The following is a 19,600-nucleotide window of genomic DNA, read 5'->3' on the forward strand; positions in this document are numbered from 1 at the left end:
CATTCCATGGCCATAGCATCTCTCTGGGCTGCAAGTTCTGAGGTTAGATGGCTCCCCCTTCAGTAAGTGGTGCCACCCCATTCGTCATTCTGGCCAGCTGATATGGTGCACCCATGAAATCCACGACATCTGCACATAACAGCATACCATTTCCCACACAGTGGGCTGTTCTTGCCTTAATTCTAAAATATAATGACAACTTTAACTTCATGATCACCTTTCCACATCTAGGATGATATAGGTGTGACCTATCATTTTCCCTGAAATGATATCACACCTCAGTTCATTAAACTTTTAAAATCAGGAACTGAAATTATAGTGAAGTTAAAAGAAGGAACGCTTACTTCTACAATTAGATCACACGGTATGTCATTTCCGCCAGCTTTGTTCTAGTCTGTTTTGTCCAACACAATTTGTCTTTGTCCAGATGTATTGTCAAATATTAATAATAAACCAACACATATTATTAATTCATCCTCTCCACTGGTCATAGCATAGCATACAATGTGAATACAGGCACAAGTCTTTCATGGTGGCATGGTTCAATAAAATCATTTCATTTTATAAGGTGTGTAACTTCGAATAAAACACTTGAGCTTTCGATTGCTGTCTCTTGCCATTGTCGTCAGGAGTTAAAATCACTAACTGCCCGTGCTGGCAAGGTGTTTCATTTATATTAGTGCAGTAGCAGCATCTTGAACGTTTCAGATAGAGCTGAAGTGATGAATGCACAGAAGGTAATTTGAACAGTTCTGGATTGCTGCAGGAATGAGTGACGTCACAAGATGTGAGTGGACGGCGCCACATATGAAACTGCTGCTGCTGCTGCCTTCCTACAAGTGTCAAGTGTAATGTAGCTATTTCTTGTTTTCACAGACAAAGTCCTGGACTTTAATAACTTTACATACGTCACCTGGAGCAGGTCATATTTTAAAATAAATTATGATAAATACATTGTGTTATTTCTCCATTTATTGATAAACTCCATCGTGACCAACATTTCATTTTACAACAGACTAACTCATAATAGCCCATTAAATCAGTGACTGCTTCTGACTCTTTGGCCAGCTCCATCCATTATATAAACGTTTCTTACAATTGATGATTCTTACTACACTGTTACAATTCTAATTTATCAAGATTTACAATGAAAAAAACATTTATTTAAAAAGTATTTGGTATAACAACATATTCTGCACAAGTGACTGACAAATTTGAAATGCATACTTCTGATTTAAGTGCAACAATTTACTGTACTGAATTTCATAAAATGTGAAATTTTAACAATTACTGTGAAGCTATGTAAATGTCATCAAAATAATTCAAGTAATTTACACTGATTAACCTAAGTGTGTTGACCACCTGGTTAATAGCTTACCGTTCCACTTTTCAAACACAGTAAAACAGTGTGTCTGCTCGGTACGGATTCCAGAAGTCCTCGACAGGATTGCAGAAGTATGTGGCACCAGATGTTTGTGCGTAAGTCAAGCAATTCCTGCAAATTATGGGATGGCGGTTTACGGGCACACAACTAGTTCCCGAAATGTATTCCAAATTGGCACAGATGAGCCACATGGCCAAGACATCAATGCATGTTCACTGTAATGCCCGACAGGTCACTGTGTCGCGAATCTGACCTTGTGACACAGACAGGTATCCTGCTGGAAGATGTCATCACCATAGGGAGGGGGGGGGGGGGGACTTCAAGCATGAAGCAATGCGGATGATCTGCAATAATGTTCATGTAGTTAACTGCTGTCGTGATGCCTTCAATTACCACCACAGATCCCACAGAAGCCCAACTCAGTATACCCCATAGCATAATTCTGCCTTCACCAGTACGCATATGTGATGGCGTGTAAGGACCCAACCGTCGACGTGGTGTAGCAAGAAATGTGACTCCATCGACAGGCGACACACTTCTGTCGATCCACAGTGAAAACTCAGTGATGCTGTGCCCATTCCAATCGTAACTGATGATGTCGCTGGGGCAACATAGGAACACACAGGGGTCACGTGATGTGGAGCTTCATGTTCAACAATGGCCGTCGAGCAGTGTGCCTCGAAACACCGCTCTGTCGTCAGATTTGCTGCAGATCGCTGCCTATCCTGGATTACATAGTGGGGATCCTCTGACTTATACGCTTTGTGATGAAACATAGTCATCCTGAACCATACGGCCAACTTGTTATTTCATCATCCTTCAACCACTTTTTATTGGTGCTCACAACAGTATTATGCAAACAGGCAGTCAGCTTCCCTGTTTAAGAGATTATTTTTGCCACCGATGGTGCCACAAAAATGTGTCCTTTGACAAAACCACTTATATCAGTGGATTTCCGAATTTGTGGCCCACACCTTTGTTATAATGATTGCCCATTTGTCTCTCTTCTGCTTACATTCGTTCATTACTGCGTTATGTACCTGCGACACCACCAGAAGGCATTCAACCCTCAAGGTGTGGAGTGGCCATAATGTTTTGGCTCGTAAGTGTAGTTCTATTCAAGAACCTTCAACGTCGCAGCACGTCAGCAATCGTTGGTTAATATATTAAAAAACTAAAAACCCGTCTCGATTGCGAAAAAAGTACCTAGTTTCAAGTGTTAACCCAGGTTTCGGTGTAGATAACTACAGCTTCTTCAGAACAACAACAAAACTCACAAGTACCTAAGAAGACCTTTGTCAGTGATTAAAAGAACACCATAGCTATACATTTATAAATGAAAAAGAAAAGGAAAACACAAACAGTACATATGTACAAAGTCGAAACCACTACTTAACTTAATGGTGTACGCTCCACCTCACACCGGCCTATGTTCGATGGGCCATGACCCGCCATAAACTGCAAGTTTATCGAACATAGGCCGGTGTGAGGTGGAGCGTACACCATTAAGTTAAGTAGTGGTTTTGACCTTGTACATCTGTACTGTTTGTGTTTTTCTTTTACTTTTGTAAATGTATAGCTATGGTGTTCTTTTAATCACTGACAAAGGTCTTCTTAGGCACTTGTGAGTTTTATTGTTGTTCTGAAGAAGGTGTAGTTATCTACGCTGAAACCTGGGTTAACACTTGACACTAGGTGCTTTTTTCGCAATCGGGGCGTGTTTTTAGTTTTTTGATAAAGTAGTTATATTCAACAGCAGCAATGTCAGTGTTAAAATTATACTATTTTATACCAAGAACAGTGTTTTATAGTTGTCCGTCAAGTTGATAATATACTAAATGTTTTCACTTTGAACATTTAACTATGTCTTTTATAGTACCAACTTGTAAATTCCACCAAGCTGTCCTATGTATTGTGTACAAAATTTGCATTTCATGGATAGTTATTTATCTTCCTGGATTTTAAAATTAGTCAGATGGTTGGTGCCCCAAATGCAGTTAAACAGTCATTAATATATGTTACCGATATATGACCTATACTTCTGGCTGTGTTTTACAGTTGCTAAATACATATGGGAATTCGATATACATTCTAGTCTCCTTCTCCATTCTGCTGCTGTCCACCACTTCTTTCGTCCTCAATCTGCCCATCTCCTCCTCCTCCTCCTCCTCCTCCTCCTCCTCCTCCTCCTTTCTGTCCATTCCTCCTTTCCCCTCTCTATGCCAATTTCCTACCCCCCCCCCCCACACACACACACACCTACCCACCCACCCCCCCCACTCCTTTCTTGTCCATCTGCTCTTTCCCCCCTGGTTCTGACCTTGAGCCTATTTATGTTACTGCACATGGAATCTTGATTTTTGAATTGAAGTCTCTTAAAATGAACGGATAAATATGAGGGCTATCCACAAAGTACATTACGTTTTGAAATTAAAAATAAGTAAAGTATTGGAATTTTTTTTATTATATACAGATGAAAGCCACACTTAAATACTACTTTTCTACATGGTTGCCATTTAAATTAAGGCACTTATCGTAGCGATGGACGAGCTCGGAAATTCCTCGTTGTAAAATTCAGCCGCCTGCGCCTTCAACCACGTGGTTACCTCTTCTTGAAGCCGTGCGTCGTCATCAAAACGCTGCATAGCCAACCACTTCTTCATTGCTGGGAATAAGTGGAAGTCGCTCGGTGCCAGGTCGGGACTGTACGGTGGATGAGGAAACAACTCCCACTTAAAAGATTCGAGAACTTGACGAGTGGCATTTGCCGTGTGGGCCCGGGCGTTGTCGTGAATCGGCAAGATCTTTGAGCCCAACTTTCCCCTGCGCTTGTTTTGTATTGCTCTTCTGAGGTTGTGCAGAGTTTGGCAATACCTTTGAGAGTTTATTGTAGTGCCTCTTTCCAGGAAATCCACAAAAATCACTCCTTTTCTGTCCCAAAAGAGGTAACCAAGTAGTAGAAGACGCAGGCGGCCAAATTTTACGACGAAGGAATTTGCGAGCTCGTCCATCGCTATGATAAGTGCCTTAATTTAAATGGCAACTATGTAGAAAAGTAGTATTTAAGTGTGGCTTTCATCTGTATATAATAAAAAAAATTCCCAATGCTTTATTTATTTTTAATTCCAAAACATAATGTACTTTGTGGATAGCCCTCATATGTTGGAATCATTGGTATGCAATGTACAAGAGACCTCTCCCGATGTTGGATCTGACTTTATTGAGTTGGCGCAGTGGTCATAACTACGGCTCAAATCCCTTTTCTTCCATCCAGATCTAGGTTTTACATAATTTCCCTAAATAGCTCCAGGCCAATGCTGGGATGATTTCTTTGAAACAGCGTGGCCGATTTTGTTGCCCATCCTAGATACGTTCTAACCTTGTGCTCTGTCTCCAGTGACCTCAACGCCGATGGTACAGTAAATGCTGATCTTGCTTGTCTGCTTCGATCTATGAGGATGGTAGCTTTAATGTCAGTATTTTGCATAGTTTTAATCTGCAGACAGCTAGGATTACAAAATTTCAAAGGATTGAAGATTCTGTATTGGTGCTCTAATGAGAAGCCTATAAGCCATAAATACAACTTTCCTGGTTTCTGTTAAAACTGAATGTGAGGAAGAAAACAAATCAGCGCATAGTCATGTACACGAATTTTGTTTAAAACCGTATATAAGGAGAAAGAATATGCCTGGAAGAAACAAGTTGTCTAATTGTTTAAATGTCCCGCCGTCATAGTTAAAACCACCTGTGAGAAAAAATATAAAATGGCTCATTTTCGCAGCACAGCATTTTCTCACAATCAGTTTTAGCCTGTGTCCATTTGAATGTTTATTAGAGCATTGCGTAAACATTTGAAATAAATCGGTCAGGAACTTTTCGAGATTTTTTCTAACAACCTTAAATGACGACTTGTCATTATATAGTAGTACAGATTACAAATACACAGCAATATCATAAAACAATGGAAAATCGAGGATAGAATAATGACAATATTATGGAAAGGATAGATTGATACTCACTCTGTAGCAGCGATGTTCTACATCCACATCTACATCCATACTCCGCTAGCCACCTGACGGTGTGTGGCGGAGGGTACCCTGAGTACCTCTATCGGTTCTCCCTTCTATTCCAGTCTCGTATTGCTCGTGGAAAGAAGGATTGTCTGTATGCTTCTGTGTGGGCTCTAATCTCTCTGATTTTATCCTCACGGTCTCTTTGCGAGATATAAGTAGGAGGGAGCAATATACTGCTTGACTCTTCAGTGAAGGTATGTTCTCGAAACATTAACAAAAGCCCGTACCGAGCTACTGAGCATCTCTCCTGCAGAGTCTTCCACTGGAGTTTATCTATCATCTCCGTAACGCTTTCGCGATTACTAAATGATCCTGTAACGAAGCGTGCTGCTCTCCGTTGGATCTTCTCTATCTCTTCTATCAACCCAATCTGGTACGGATCCCACACTGCTGAGCAGTATTCAAGCAGTGGGCAAACAAGCGTACTGTAACCTACTTCCTTTGTTTTCGGATTGCATTTCCTTAGGATTCTTCCAATGAATCTCAGTCTGGCATCTGCTTTACCAACGATCAACTTTATATGATCATTCCATTTTAAATCAATCCTAATGCGTACTCCCAGATAATTTATGGAATTAACTGCTTCCAGTTGCTGACCTGCTATTTTGTAGCTAAATGATAAGGGATCTATCTTTCTATGTATTCGCAGCACATTACACTTGTCTACATTGAGATTTAATTGCCATTCCCTGCACCATGCGTCAATTCGCTGCAGATCCTCCAGCATTTCAGTACAATTTTCCATTGTTACAACCTTTCGATACACCACAGCATCATGCAAAAAGCCTCAGTGAACTTCCGCTGTCATCCACCAAGTCATTTATGTATATTGTGAATAGCAATGGTCCTATGACACTCCCATGCGGCACACCTGAAATCACTCTTACTTCGGAAGACATCTCTCCATTGAGAATGACATGCTGCGTTCTGTTATCTAGGAACTCTTCAATCCAATCACACAATTGGTCTGATAGTCCATATGCTCTTACTTTGTTCATTAAACGACTGTGAGGAACTGTATCGAACGCCTTGCGGAAGTCAAGAAACACGGCATCTACCTGTGAACCCGTGTCTATGGCGCTCTGAGTCTCGTGGACGAATAGCGCGAGCTGGGCTTCACACGATCGCCTTTTTCGAAACCCATGCTGATTTCTACAGAGTAGATTTCTAGTCTCCAAAAAAGTCATTATACTCGAACATAATACGTGTTCCAAAATTCTACAACTGATCGACGTTAGGGATATAGGTTCTGCACATCTGTTCGACGTCCCTTCTTGAGTCGCAAATGGGCACAACAAGAAGACTACAAAATATGTAAGCTTTTTGGACAGAAGGCCTTCTTGCAAAACACACACACACACACACACACACACACACACACACACACACACACACACACACACGACCATTCTGGCTGCCTAGGCCAGACTGGCAGGCAGAGGTGGTGCTCATACGTGCGCAAGTTGTGTTCACGTAAGTGTGTGTGTGTGTGTGTGTGTGTGTGTGTGTGTGTGTGTGTGTGTGTGTATTTGGTAGTCTTTTTGTTGTACCTGTCTTCAGCTGAAAATCTCTGCTATGACGAGTAGCATAATATTGTCAACAATGTAATAAAATGCTGAAATGAAATTAAATAATTTCTCGCTCAGCTGGGACTTGAACCCAGATTTCCTACTTACGAATGGTTGCCTTTCATGTCTCGGCTATGTGGACACTGTCCATTGTTCTCACTGTTGCTGGTTTACACCAGAGTCATGCAGGAGTTCAGGAGGGGGGGGGGGAGGAGGGGGGGGGGGAGGGAGGAGAGAGAGAGAGAGAGAGAGAGAGAGAGAGAGAGAGAAAAACATACACATCACATTATCAAATACGTATGTAATTTGACAGCCATATTATCTCTTCAGTGTGAGTACACTCTCTCTTATGAACTCTTGCAGTACTCCAGTGACTGCTGGTGAACTAAGAGTATGACGGGCGTGGTGCTTCATCAGTAGTGTGCGAGAAGATGGGAATTTGGGCAGGATGGGAGTTGGGTCCGAATAACCACGGCAGTCCCGGCAACTGCTCGCGAATGTAGAAAATTGGGTTTCCAGTCCTGACCTGACACAAATTTTCACTTTTTACCATTGTAATTATATCAGTGCATAATTGCAACTGTCAGAACTTTTGACATGTATGTATGGCTGCAGAATCAGGAATGGTGTCTGTTCTTCTGGACATGTATGAAAGAATAGACAGCTTACGTGTATAAAAATAACGAAAGTTATAATGTATCGACTCCTTCGCTACAAAGATGAATCACCTACTCCTATATGAGGATGTAGGGATGTTACATTACAAGCAATTTCTCACTAATGTGGACAGGGAGACAAATAACAAATGTCGTTGAAAATGTATTGTAGAGTCCATCAGAAACAAGGTTGCAAACGGAAATGTCACAAAGGAATTATAGAGATCGGCTGCAAGTGGTCATTGATTGAAATCAATGGGTAAAGTTGAAAATTTGTGCCGGACTGGGGTTCAAACGTGGGTCTCCCGCATACTAGGCAGCTGCTCCGATCACTGAGCCGTCTGAACACAGAAGTCATTGCAACTACACTACTGGCCATTAAAATTGCTACACCAAGAAGAAATGCACATGATAAACGGGTATTCATTGGACGAATATATTATACTAGAACTGACGTGATTACATTTTCAAGCAATTTGGGTGCATAAATCCTGAGAAATTACTACCCAGAACAACCACCTCTGGCCATAATAACGGCCTTGATATGCCTGGGCATGGAGTCAAACAGAACTTGGAGAGCGTGTACAGGTACAGCTGCCCATGCAGCTTCAACAAAATACCACAGTTCAAGAGCAGTGACTGGCTTATTGTGACGAGCCAGTTGCTTGGCCACCATTGACCAGACGTTTTCAGTTGATGAGAGATCTGGAGAATGCGCTGGCCAGGGCAGCAGTCGAACATTTTCTGTATCCAGAAAGGCCCGTACAGTACCTACAACATGTGGTCATGCATTATCCTGTTGAAATGTAGAGTTACGCAGGGATCGAATCAAGGGTCGAGCCACAGGTCGTAAGACATCTGAAATGTAATGTCCACTGTTCAAAGTGCCATCAATGTGAACAAGAGATGACCAAGACGTGTAACCAATGGCACCCCCATACCATCAGGTCGGGTGATACGCCAGTATAGCGATGACGAATACACGCTTCCAATGTGCGTTCACCGCGATGATGCCAAACACGGATGCGACCATCGTGATGCTGTAAACAGAAACTGGATTCTTCCGAAAAAATGACGTTTGCCATTTGCGCACCCAAGTTCGTCGTTGAGTACACCAGCACTGTGATGCAGCGTCAAGGATAACCGCAGCCATGGTCTCCAAGCTGATAGTCCGTGCTGCTGCAAATGTCGTCGAACTGTTCATGCAGATGGTTGTTGTCTAGCAAACATCCCCATCTATTGCCTCAGGGATTGAGACATGGCTGCACGATCCGTTACAGTGACGCGGATAAGATGCCTATCATCTCGGCTGCTAGTGATACGACGCAGTTGGGATCCAGCACAGCGTTCTGTATTACCCTCCTGAACCCACCGATTCCATATTCTGCTAACAGTCATTAGATCTCGGCCAACGCAAGCAGCAATGTCGCGATACGATAAACCGCAATCGCGATAGGCTACAATCTGACCTTTATCAGTCAGTACGTTGTAGGTGTTGCCACTGGCGCCAAGATAGTGTGAATGCTCTGAAAAGCTAATCATTTGCATATCGCAGCATCTTCTTCCTGTCGGTTAAATTTCGCGTCTGTAGCACGTCATCTTCGTGGTGTAGCAATTTTAATGGCCAGTAGTGTACATTGATTTCAATTAATGCCTGCTTGCAGTCAGTGTCTGTAATTCCTTTGTGTCCTAATTCGTAATGGCTGTTGGATCAAAATGTAGTCTGTTATTTTGGATGTCTGAAAGAACAGACTAAACAGAAATGTGTTTTTAGATCTGGTGTAAATGAGACTCTACCCAGGACCCGCAATTGAGAAAATGCCCTCACAGGCCGTTTGCCCACCCGCAGCATCCCCACGATGGGGGACACGGTTCTGGCCGACCTGCCGGACGAGGTCCTGCTCGAGGTGTTCTCGCGGCTGCCGCTCGCCGACGCGGTAACGTGCGCACTGCACGTGTGCGCGCACTGGCGCCGGCTGTTCCGGTTCCGCGCCCCGTGGCGGGGCCGCACCTACGAGGCGCCGGACGAGGCGCAGGCGGAAGAGGCGTACCTGGTGGCCCGCATGTTGTCGACCGGGCGCGACCTCACCCTCGAGGCGGGCAACCGCTTCTGCCTGCGGGCTACGGAGGACTCGGTGACGGTGCGCTGGGACATCTTCCAGCAGGAGAAGTTCGAGCTTCTCACCGCCGGGAGCCGCGTCCAGAGTCTCAGCATCCCGGGCGACTTCCTCGTCTGGTCCAACGTCACCAGCCTGGCCAGGTGAGAGGATTTCATTCTGTTTGCAAATGGAAGGCAATAGCTGAGTGGCACCTGTGGCTCTGCAGCCACTTGTTTGCATCAGTCACTGCTGGAAGGCATTTGGTACAGCTCATTGCTGCCACCTAATGGACAAAATGAGAGTGTGTGGCATCAGGCTGACTGTGTAATTGGATTACAGAGTTTCTACCAAACGGAATGCAGTACGTTGTTCTCAACAGAGAGACATTTTCAGATGTAAAAGTAACAGACAGACTTGGTTGCAAAACTAATTTTTTTTTTATTTTATTAATCCTTCAGTGACGCTTTTTGCCGTACACCATGCACCTTCAGGTTGGCCTAAGAGAAAAATAATCTTTGATTTAAATGGTGTAACTCCAATTTAGCAAAATTAGGCTAGCAAGGAAAAAAAAAAAAAAAAACAAATTGTGCGCACATAGGATGTACGAGGGTCTCTCCAAAAGAAATGAGCACTATTTTTTTTTTTTAAATCCATCTTTTATTCTACATGTTTGGAAGTTTTACAGTGTGTAGATACATCCTTTAGGAACAATATTTTCATTTCTCCACATAATTTCCATCCCTCTCAACTGCCTTACGCCATCTTGGAACCGGCGCCTGTATACCCGCACAGTAAAATTCGGTACCAACCTGTTGGAGCCACTGCTTGGCAGCGTGCACAAGGAAGTTCCACGAAGAGAGTCTTTCAGTTTCCCAAAGAGATGATAGTCACATGGAGCCAGCTCAGGACTCTAAGGCAGGTGTTTCAGTGTTGTCCATCCAAGTTTTGTTATCACTTCCACGATTTTTGACTGACATTTGGCCGTGCATTGTCGTGCAACAGCAAAACATTCTGCTTTTGCCGATGTGGTCGAACACGACTCAGTCGAGCTTGAAGTTTCTTCAGTTTTGTCACATGTGTCAGAATTTATGGTGGTTCCACTTGGCATGATGTCCACAAGCAAGAGTCCTTCAGAATCGAAATACACCGTAGCCATAACTTTTCCAGCAGAAGGTGTAGTTTTGAATTTTTTTTTCTTGGGTGAATTTGCATGATGCCACTCCATCGATTGCCTCTTCGTCTGTGGTGAAAAATAGTGGAGCCATGTTTCATCACCTATCACAATTCTTCCAAGAAATTCATCTCCACGATTCTCGTACTGCTCCAAAAGTTCGGTGCATACTGTTTGTCTTGTTTCTTTGTGAGCCACTGTCAACATCCTGGGAACCTACCAGGCACGAACCTTTTTTAACGCCAACACTTTCAGTATTCTGCAAACACTTCCTTCCCCTATCCCAATGTAGCGTTCACTGTGATGCGGCTGTCAGCAGTCACCAATTCGTTAACTCTCTGCACATTGTCTGGAGTGTGTGCAGTACGAGGCCTGCCGCTACGAGGCAAACCTCAATATTGTGGTGCCCGCTTTCATCACGTAACCTGCTTGCCCACCAACTAACTGTACTGCGATCGACAGTAGCATCTCCGTACACCTTTTTCGACCTCTTGTGGATGTTTCCCACTGCCTCGTTTTCACAGCACAGGAATTCTATGACAGCATGTTGCTTCTGACGAACGTCAAGGATAGCAGCCATCTTGAAGACATACTGTGATGGCACCACTCACGGGAACAGGTTGAACCAAGTTTGAAAACAAGCAGGAAGGATGTATCTACACACTGTAAAACTTTCACACATGCAGAATGAGAACTGTATTTTTACAAAAATAGTGCGCATTTATTTTTGAGTGACCCTCGTGTAAGATAAGAGGAAAATATATCAGAAAAATCAATAAAATGTTAAAAAGCCAGTAAACAGTGTAATGCAGGAAAACATTCAAACAAAATTTTAAAAATATATAAGTAATATTGTACTGATATAGAGGTTGTTAAAGACACGAGAAACTGTGCCTAAACCATATGAAATCCCCAGGAGGTAGTTGCCCTTGTTGTAGGTCTATTAGTTTCCACAGTATATACACTGTCCAGTCACATTAATGTGATTAGCTGTCAAAAACCTGAATAACTACCTTTTGCACTGTGGATCGCTGTGAGGCGTGCAGGAAGAGAGTTGATTAGTTTGTGGAAGGTACTGACAGGGATGTGGAGGCCTGCCTACTCCATTGCTGTGGCAAGTTGTGCTAAGTTTCTCAATTGAGGATCTATGGCAAAAACAGCCCAGTTGAGGTGGTCCCACAGGTACTAGATCGGTTTTAAATCTGGGAAGATTGGTGGCCAAGGATGTATCTTAAAATCATCTTGCTGCTCTTCAAACCATGCACATACACAGTGAGTTGTGCAACATATTTCATTGTCCTGCTGGGAGATGCCACCATGCTAAAGGAAAACAAACTGCATGTATGCGTGGATATGATTCCCGAGGATAGATGCATCCTTGTCGACCCATTGTACCTTCCAGAATGACGAGATCACTCGAGGAATGCCTTCGGCCTGGCTACATGTGACGATTGCTGCAGGGTCTTTGGTGTCAGATTTTCACACCACACACGCTAACAGCTGTGTGTCCCACGGAACATAAAATGTGACTCATCTGAAAAGGCCACCTTCCGACACTCGGTAGACAACCAGTTGTGCAAATTCCAGCCTTGTTCGTCAGTGAACAGCAGTTGCACGGGTGCACAAACTAGTCACCTGCTCGGGAGGCCCGTATGTAGCAATGTTCGCAGAATGGTCATTGAGGAAACTCTGTTAGTAGTCTGGGTGGTCAGTTGTTCAACAGTTGCATCTCCACAGCTGTCATTCACCCCTGTCATCCGTGCCCTGTGGTGCACCACAGGTACCTCAGTGCTGGATTTGGATTGCACCATTTTGTCATTCACTGTATAATTTAACCCTTTCGGGACGCGAGCCCCGTATACGTGGCCCAATGCGGCATTTGCATTGGGACACGAGGCCCGTATATGTGACCCGATTGTCACGTCAGAAGCCATCAATTATTTGTGACTACATGGCAAATATGGGAGCCGTAGACAGAGCTGATCAGTACTGCGCATCATTCCATTTTGCCAGAAAATCCTTCAAATGGTTGAGGAAAATTTTCTTCTGGTTATTCGAGGTACAATATTCACTTTTCTGATAGGCCTTGGCCTTTGTAGTAAATTTTTATTTTGACAAAAGGGTAATTGTTCTGGCTAATTTCAGGTGGGGATCGTCAACGCTTACTTGCTATACGTCATCATAGCAAAGAAAAGACAAGAGACACCAAAGAGTCATTTGCAATTTCGCAAGAGTTTCGTCAAGGAGTTTGTGGGTGACGTCAGGGCTCAACCGACCCCATTGAGGAAGAGGCCGTGCTCTGAGCATGGTGACCTACACAGGATGGATGGCCTGTGCCATGATACCGCAAGAATGGACACCAGAAAACGAGGTGACTGTGTCATTTGCAGTGATCGCTCCAAACCAGGACGACGAGAACAGTCCGCCCCTTTTTTTTGCAAAACTTGTCCGTCTGACCCTTCTCATCATGTGCCTTAGTGCTTCAACAGGTATCACAAAGTAGCAAATTTACCGAAAGGACTTGTAAAACATGGTTGCCTATCGAAAAATTGATATGCCAAAATTGTGTAAATTTTGTTATAAGCAAATTTTATGAAATTTTGTAGTTTATTCACATAAATCAAATTTTTCACCCCTCAAAATGGACTTTTTATTTTTCTTCCCACGGATGTCCCATAAGAGATAAAATTGTATTTTATATGTCGTTTTAAAGCTAAAAATGTAAAGAATAAGATACAACTAATTTTAATATGTCTAATTCAATGCATCACCTCTCAACTAAAAAAAGTAAAAAAATCAAATTTATCAATTTTTTTTCTTTTTTTCCTATTTTAACACCACTGCCAAGTCAAAAAGTGTGCGATATGGAATAATGAAAATAATATGCCAGTAGAGAGCATGTTTTAAGCTTCATTTACAAAAAAAATTACACCGATAAGTCAAAAACTGTAGATCTTATAAGAGGCAAAAGAAACCTAAGGGATATGGAACCCGCACAGCGCCACCGAATTGCTCCGCTTTGGGGAAATGCACTGCGTCCCGAAAGAGTTAACCATGGTGGCATGCAAATAGTTTACAAAAGTAGGCATTTCGAAAATGCTTCCACACTTGGCCCAAAAGCCAATTATCGTGCTCGTTTTGGATGTCAGATAAATTGCTCCGTTTCTGCATTACAACAACAACTGCACTCTTTTCCGTGTCCCTCTCTGACACACTTTATGTACTCTCCACTGCTAGTGCCGCCACAGGTCATCTGTGAGTGGTGGTTGTACGTAGACATCAAACATGGGTGGTGGCCACGGTAATGTGACTGGACTGTGTATAAATGACGTGATGAGTTTTTTATTCTTATTCCAGACTCTTATTGGCACAAAGTCATCATTTGAAGCACAATTCATGGAATTGTCGGTTATTTCCTACTTCTTCTACTGTTTCCACAGTTTCTAACAAAATGGTGACATCATTCAAATAAATGTCCAAGATATTAACTAGCATATCAGGTGTTCAGGAGAAGAAAACACAATGAATACCAACAGTTAACACTTCCCATTGCCATAAAAGCAACTGGAAATAATAATGTAAATCAATTGAGTTGCACACACTACTGAATAGTAACTGTAAGCAATTGAGTCAGGGAAACTATCAGTGAAAAAAATATCTGCTTTACAAATTACAATCATAATGATTAATGGAAAATCTCATATGAGATGTGAAACAAATACTAACAAAGAGATAGAGGGGCTGGCCAGTACTTACCTCAGCTCAGTACAGCCGATAGATACACATAAAACACATAAAACAGAACCGAAAATTTACGTTCCTAGCAGAAGGAACATTTGTTCCGAAAGTTAGGAATGTAAATTTTCAGTTCTGTTTTATGTGTATCTATCGGCTGTACTGAGCTGAGGTAAGTACTGGCCAGCCCCTCTATCTCTTTGTTAGTATAAATTACAATCATATTGTGTCGTGTTACCTTTTTACTGATGCACTGTCAACCAAGGATATACATCTGTTGTGTTACACATCCACAGTCTGCTACAGCCGTGGTAGCAGTGTACCTTTCTTTAGACACCTGTTGGGCTATGAATTTGACAATTTTCTGCTTTTTTTAAATAAGTGTTTGCAATGCATCTTTGCAGCTAAAATCTAGAAAAAGTATTTCTTTCTGTGTATTCATTCTGCATAAAAACTTTCAGAGCAGGTTTGAATATGTGAAATTGATCCATTTGCTTGTGAAATTCATCGGAAGTACTATTAGGAAATGTAGTATACACATGAAGGAAGTTGTTTGCAAAACCCTTGTTCCACCAATACTTGACTGTTGCTTGTTTGTAGCAGATAGGAGGGATAGAGGAAGTAGACAATATGCAGAAGAGCAGTGAGTTTCGTTACAGGTTCATTTAGTAAACATGAGTGTCACGAAGATGCTGAGCTTACTTCAGTGGCAGACACTGCAAGAGAGGCATTCTGCACAAATGTGTGATTTACTATCAAAATCTGCAGACTCTGTCGCATCCTGGCACAGTTTCTGTACACATTTTTTTTTTTTTTTCGTTAGCTATCATGTTTGTCAACCTTTATAGTGGAGACAAGAGGATGGAAATCTCCTTGGTCAGAATGGGTGTTCGGCTACAACAGGTTGATCACATACATGGAAATGGCAGGATTGATCTGCTAAAGTAGCAAGTTATTACTTTGCCTGGGTTCGTGTATTGTTTTCTCAACACAGTTGTTTACTGAGGTGTCAAACCAGAACCCCTTAAAAGTATGTCAGATGCTTTTGATAATCATTAGTTAGACCATTCTCAGAGATGAGTGCTTTCACTTCCATTCGGTCTGCTAACTACTGGCCACTTTGCCTAAATCATAAATTGTCAACACTTTGAAATAATGCTCTATGAATCAAGGGCCACTTCCCCTCTAGTACAAGAGACAAGCACCAGTCATTAACTTGTCCCTGCTATTCGCTGAAATTCCTCTTAGTTCTTTGATACAGAGATTGGCAGTCTCTCTTCAAAGCTATTCCCGTAAATACTGAAAATTGCTACTTAGCTTGAGGTTGCCGCATGTCCACCGTCTTCTCATAGATCAAGTGTCTGTTGCTCCATCAGATATTGCTGTTTAGAATCATTTCACTCCAGCTGCTCGGACTGCTCGACAAATCTGCTCTCGATCGATCCTGTGCACACACGCTCCTCTGCAATATCTGTTGAGAACATTATCTCAGAAGCTTTACTTGATATGTGAGGGACTTGATGTTTGACTGTCATTCTGAGTTGTTCATGTGGTTCCTCCGTTATGTGCATTGGGAAGTTCCCTATCGTTAACGTTGACTTTGACCTCGATACTGCTTGCGAGTTGTCAGTGTACTGCTTGCAGGTATGTGTGAACGAGCTCAAAGGAGCAAATAGTGTGCAACTGCTCTGAGTTGCATTATCTGCCCCCGATAACCCGTACAACTTCCCTCTGTTACACACATGGGCCATCTTGTGTATGAAACCTGGCTCACTTCTTACGTTATGATCTGATATATGATTAAAACTATTAACATTTTCTGCGGCCGTGACACTTCCTAGACGAGTCAGCCAATATACAGTATTGCTTCATCCTACATTTATCTCACAAAAAGATTATGAAGGTAAAATTAGACAGATTCGAGCTCATGTGGAGGCTTACCAACAATGATTCTTCCCGTAAACCATTCACAACTGCAACAGGAAATGGGGGAAGTGACAGTAGTACACAAAGCACCCACTGCCACACACTGTGAAGTGGCGTGTGGAGTATAGACATACATGTAGATGAAACATCTCTTCCGCCTTTGCCCTGGAGCTCCCATGACATCAAGCAAAATTGAACTCGTGACTGCAGCGTAATGTATCCCGCCTCAAACAGTTGTGCCATAACTCTTTCCATTTATTATTAATGTGTTACTAGCTGTTGATGTGGACTTGCTTCTTGATTAAAATTATCATACACAGCTATTATTGTGAGAAACTTTTTACTTGCTGTGGTAGGTTTAAGGGGCTCCGGAACGCCCTATACTTGCAATGTTAAAATAACGCTTATAAATTACATCTTTCCTCACAAAGTATTTGAGGTAGGAAGTTGAACTTTTTACAGATTATGTATTGGAATATGGGCTACAACTTAACACAGGGATTTTACAAAATTTTAGTTCAGTTATTAAAGATGATTTTTTTTAAATTGTAATGAAAATTCACAACATCTTTTTGCAATTTTTTATTTATATATTCAAAAATATACAGTTTTTTGGAAAAAGGCTGTGTTAAATTATGCAGAAGGTACTGTGTAACATTTACTGAAAGTTTGAAGCAAATATGTTTGGAAGATCCTTAGAAAACATGTAATTCGTATGAGAAAATAAAAGTTTTTGGAATGAGCGACAAAGATTGGATTAACTTTTTAGTGCATTCCAGGTCCATAGGATGGATTATCTTCATCCTCTGCAAACTCCTCCTCCAGCTTCCTCTTGTACCTCCTCCTGTTTACTCTTGCTTGTATTTCTAGACTCTTTACAGCCCTGTCTGCAGCCCGAAGGTGTTCCTTGTCTAAAGCAAGCATCGCTCGTTGTTGTGTTCGTAGATTTTGCTACCATTTTCTTCAGTTGCAGTTACTGCAACACTGTTCCAAAAGGTGGTCATGTATGAACACTTATCACATTTCAGTTGTATTTCACTAGCAAGTCCTACGTGCTTTATTATGGAGAGTTCCAGACCAACTTCACTACAATGAATACATCTTACACAGTTTGAAAAAATTCCTTTGAGAACCGACATATCAAATATTTCATTCACATCCGATTCGCCCATAAAACATTCATAGTTTTCACTCATTGAACCAAGCTTCTTCTGTGAAGTATTTTCTTTCCCACTTTGACTGCTATGAGCAGGTGTACTTGAGAGGTTAGGTTCACTCACTTGGTTATCGTCTTTATTGTTTACAGTAATATCACATACCTTTGGCTTTCCAACATTTCTCCTTTTCTTAAAAGCCTTCAGAGGATTTCTAATAACTTTACTTTTACTCATTATTATACTTCAACAAAACAGAGACTCAAGAAACAGAATTAATTACGAATATTTTCGAGATAACGACAGAGTAAATAAACATGAAACAATCGACAATCACACCAGCGATATATATTGAACCATCACAGGTTAGCCACAACACATACTTTATCTCACATCACTAAAATGTACCTGATGAACACGGACGTTAATAATAACACCATTTGACAGCAGTTTAACAGCGCCACAGTGGGTCACGCCCATGTAGAACACATTTCAAAAAAAATTTAAAAATAGTTGTAGTCTTCGGAATTGAATAAATTATATATCTATTAAAAGGTAATAGTCTGCAGATTCAGAAAACGTAAAAAAGTAAAAATTGAACTTTTCATGATTTTGAGCCTTTCCGGAGCCCCTTAAAAGAACAAATTACTTTTGTTCAAATTATGGTATAACTTTCCTGTCGTTTATGCCAGCTAAGCTTGATAACTATCATTGATCGAAACTAGTAGCGAATTATGCAAAATAAATGGCAGCTGAAGATTTCACCATGAATTTTAACAATTATTGGGCAGCTGAATACCCCACCTGCAAACATACATAAATCTTTCTATTTACTTTTGTGGTTTTATGGAGCATTCTCATCTTTGTTTTTCTTGTCGGGTATCCTTTGCTATTAATTAGGTGCTCACTTGAGCAGTCTTATCCCTAATTTTTCAGTTGTCTTAAAATAAATCAAAAGTGCAGAGAAAGATGTAATTTGTCTTATCTTGATGGATGTTGAAATGAGCTGACACAAATACCGTTGTGCGTACATTTTTGTGACAAATGGCGAGTTTCAAAATTGTTTGATGTGTGCCATGGTAATTAACTGTTTTGGTATATTCCTAGTGGACAATCTAATTTACAGTTGATGTACACATCCTGAAAGTTTTTTAAGGTACTGAGCATAGCGTATTTTGTAGTCGACATTCTCTTCTACAAGTCTGCATCGCAGTGCCACCTGTTGACTGATGTTTGAACTTCTCACAATGCCAGAGTCATTAATTAAAAGTCCCTTTGCTATATACCTGCTCTTGGGAAACATTGCAATCTGATCACTGGACTTGAATGCATATGCCACTAACAGTTCTGACAGCACCTTAAAACAGGCCAGCTCTTGCACTAAGCACATTTTTTTAGGATACAAATTTCAAACTTGAGCACTTTATGGCTATAATAAAGCCCTTGCTAGAGTAGTGCTTTTACTTACTCACAGACTGGCCCATTTAAAAACACAAAAAAAGATACTGCTTGCTTTAAATAGCTGTCAAGGAATGATTTGGATCCTCAACACTTCTTGCACCAATGAAGATGTAAATTCAATTCTTTTTCATATTACTTCAAAATTTTATTACATCTTATATATTTTTGTAACATTCTATCAAAGCATTGGTCTCAAAACATAATCAGTCCAAAACTGAGACTTCAGTTACATGTGTGTGAACTTCTCATAATGTTCTTAATAACACCAGAGCATGCATCATTGCTAACTTTTCAAGTTAATTCAGAACTATTGATTTATAAAGCATTACAAACTTTTTCTGTTGCATCTGTGTTACTTAATTTCAGTCTTACT

At 41.4% G+C, this 19,600-nt stretch overlaps 1 protein-coding gene across 1 annotated transcript in view; it reads left to right on the plus strand.

Moving 5' to 3' along the window:
- LOC126426568 (F-box/LRR-repeat protein 14-like) overlaps positions 1 to 19,600 on the plus strand; it is a 90,299-nt gene that overhangs the window by 19,800 nt on the left and 50,899 nt on the right. The window contains exon 2 of the mRNA XM_050088466.1: positions 9,531 to 9,941. Coding sequence (XP_049944423.1) covers positions 9,541 to 9,941 — 401 coding nt within the window. The 5' untranslated portion in view covers positions 9,531 to 9,540. The remainder of the gene's footprint in view (positions 1 to 9,530; positions 9,942 to 19,600) is intronic.

The sequence above is a fragment of the Schistocerca serialis genome, chromosome 11 (genome assembly GCF_023864345.2).
Source record: "Schistocerca serialis cubense isolate TAMUIC-IGC-003099 chromosome 11, iqSchSeri2.2, whole genome shotgun sequence".
NCBI lineage: Eukaryota > Metazoa > Arthropoda > Insecta > Orthoptera > Acrididae > Schistocerca > Schistocerca serialis.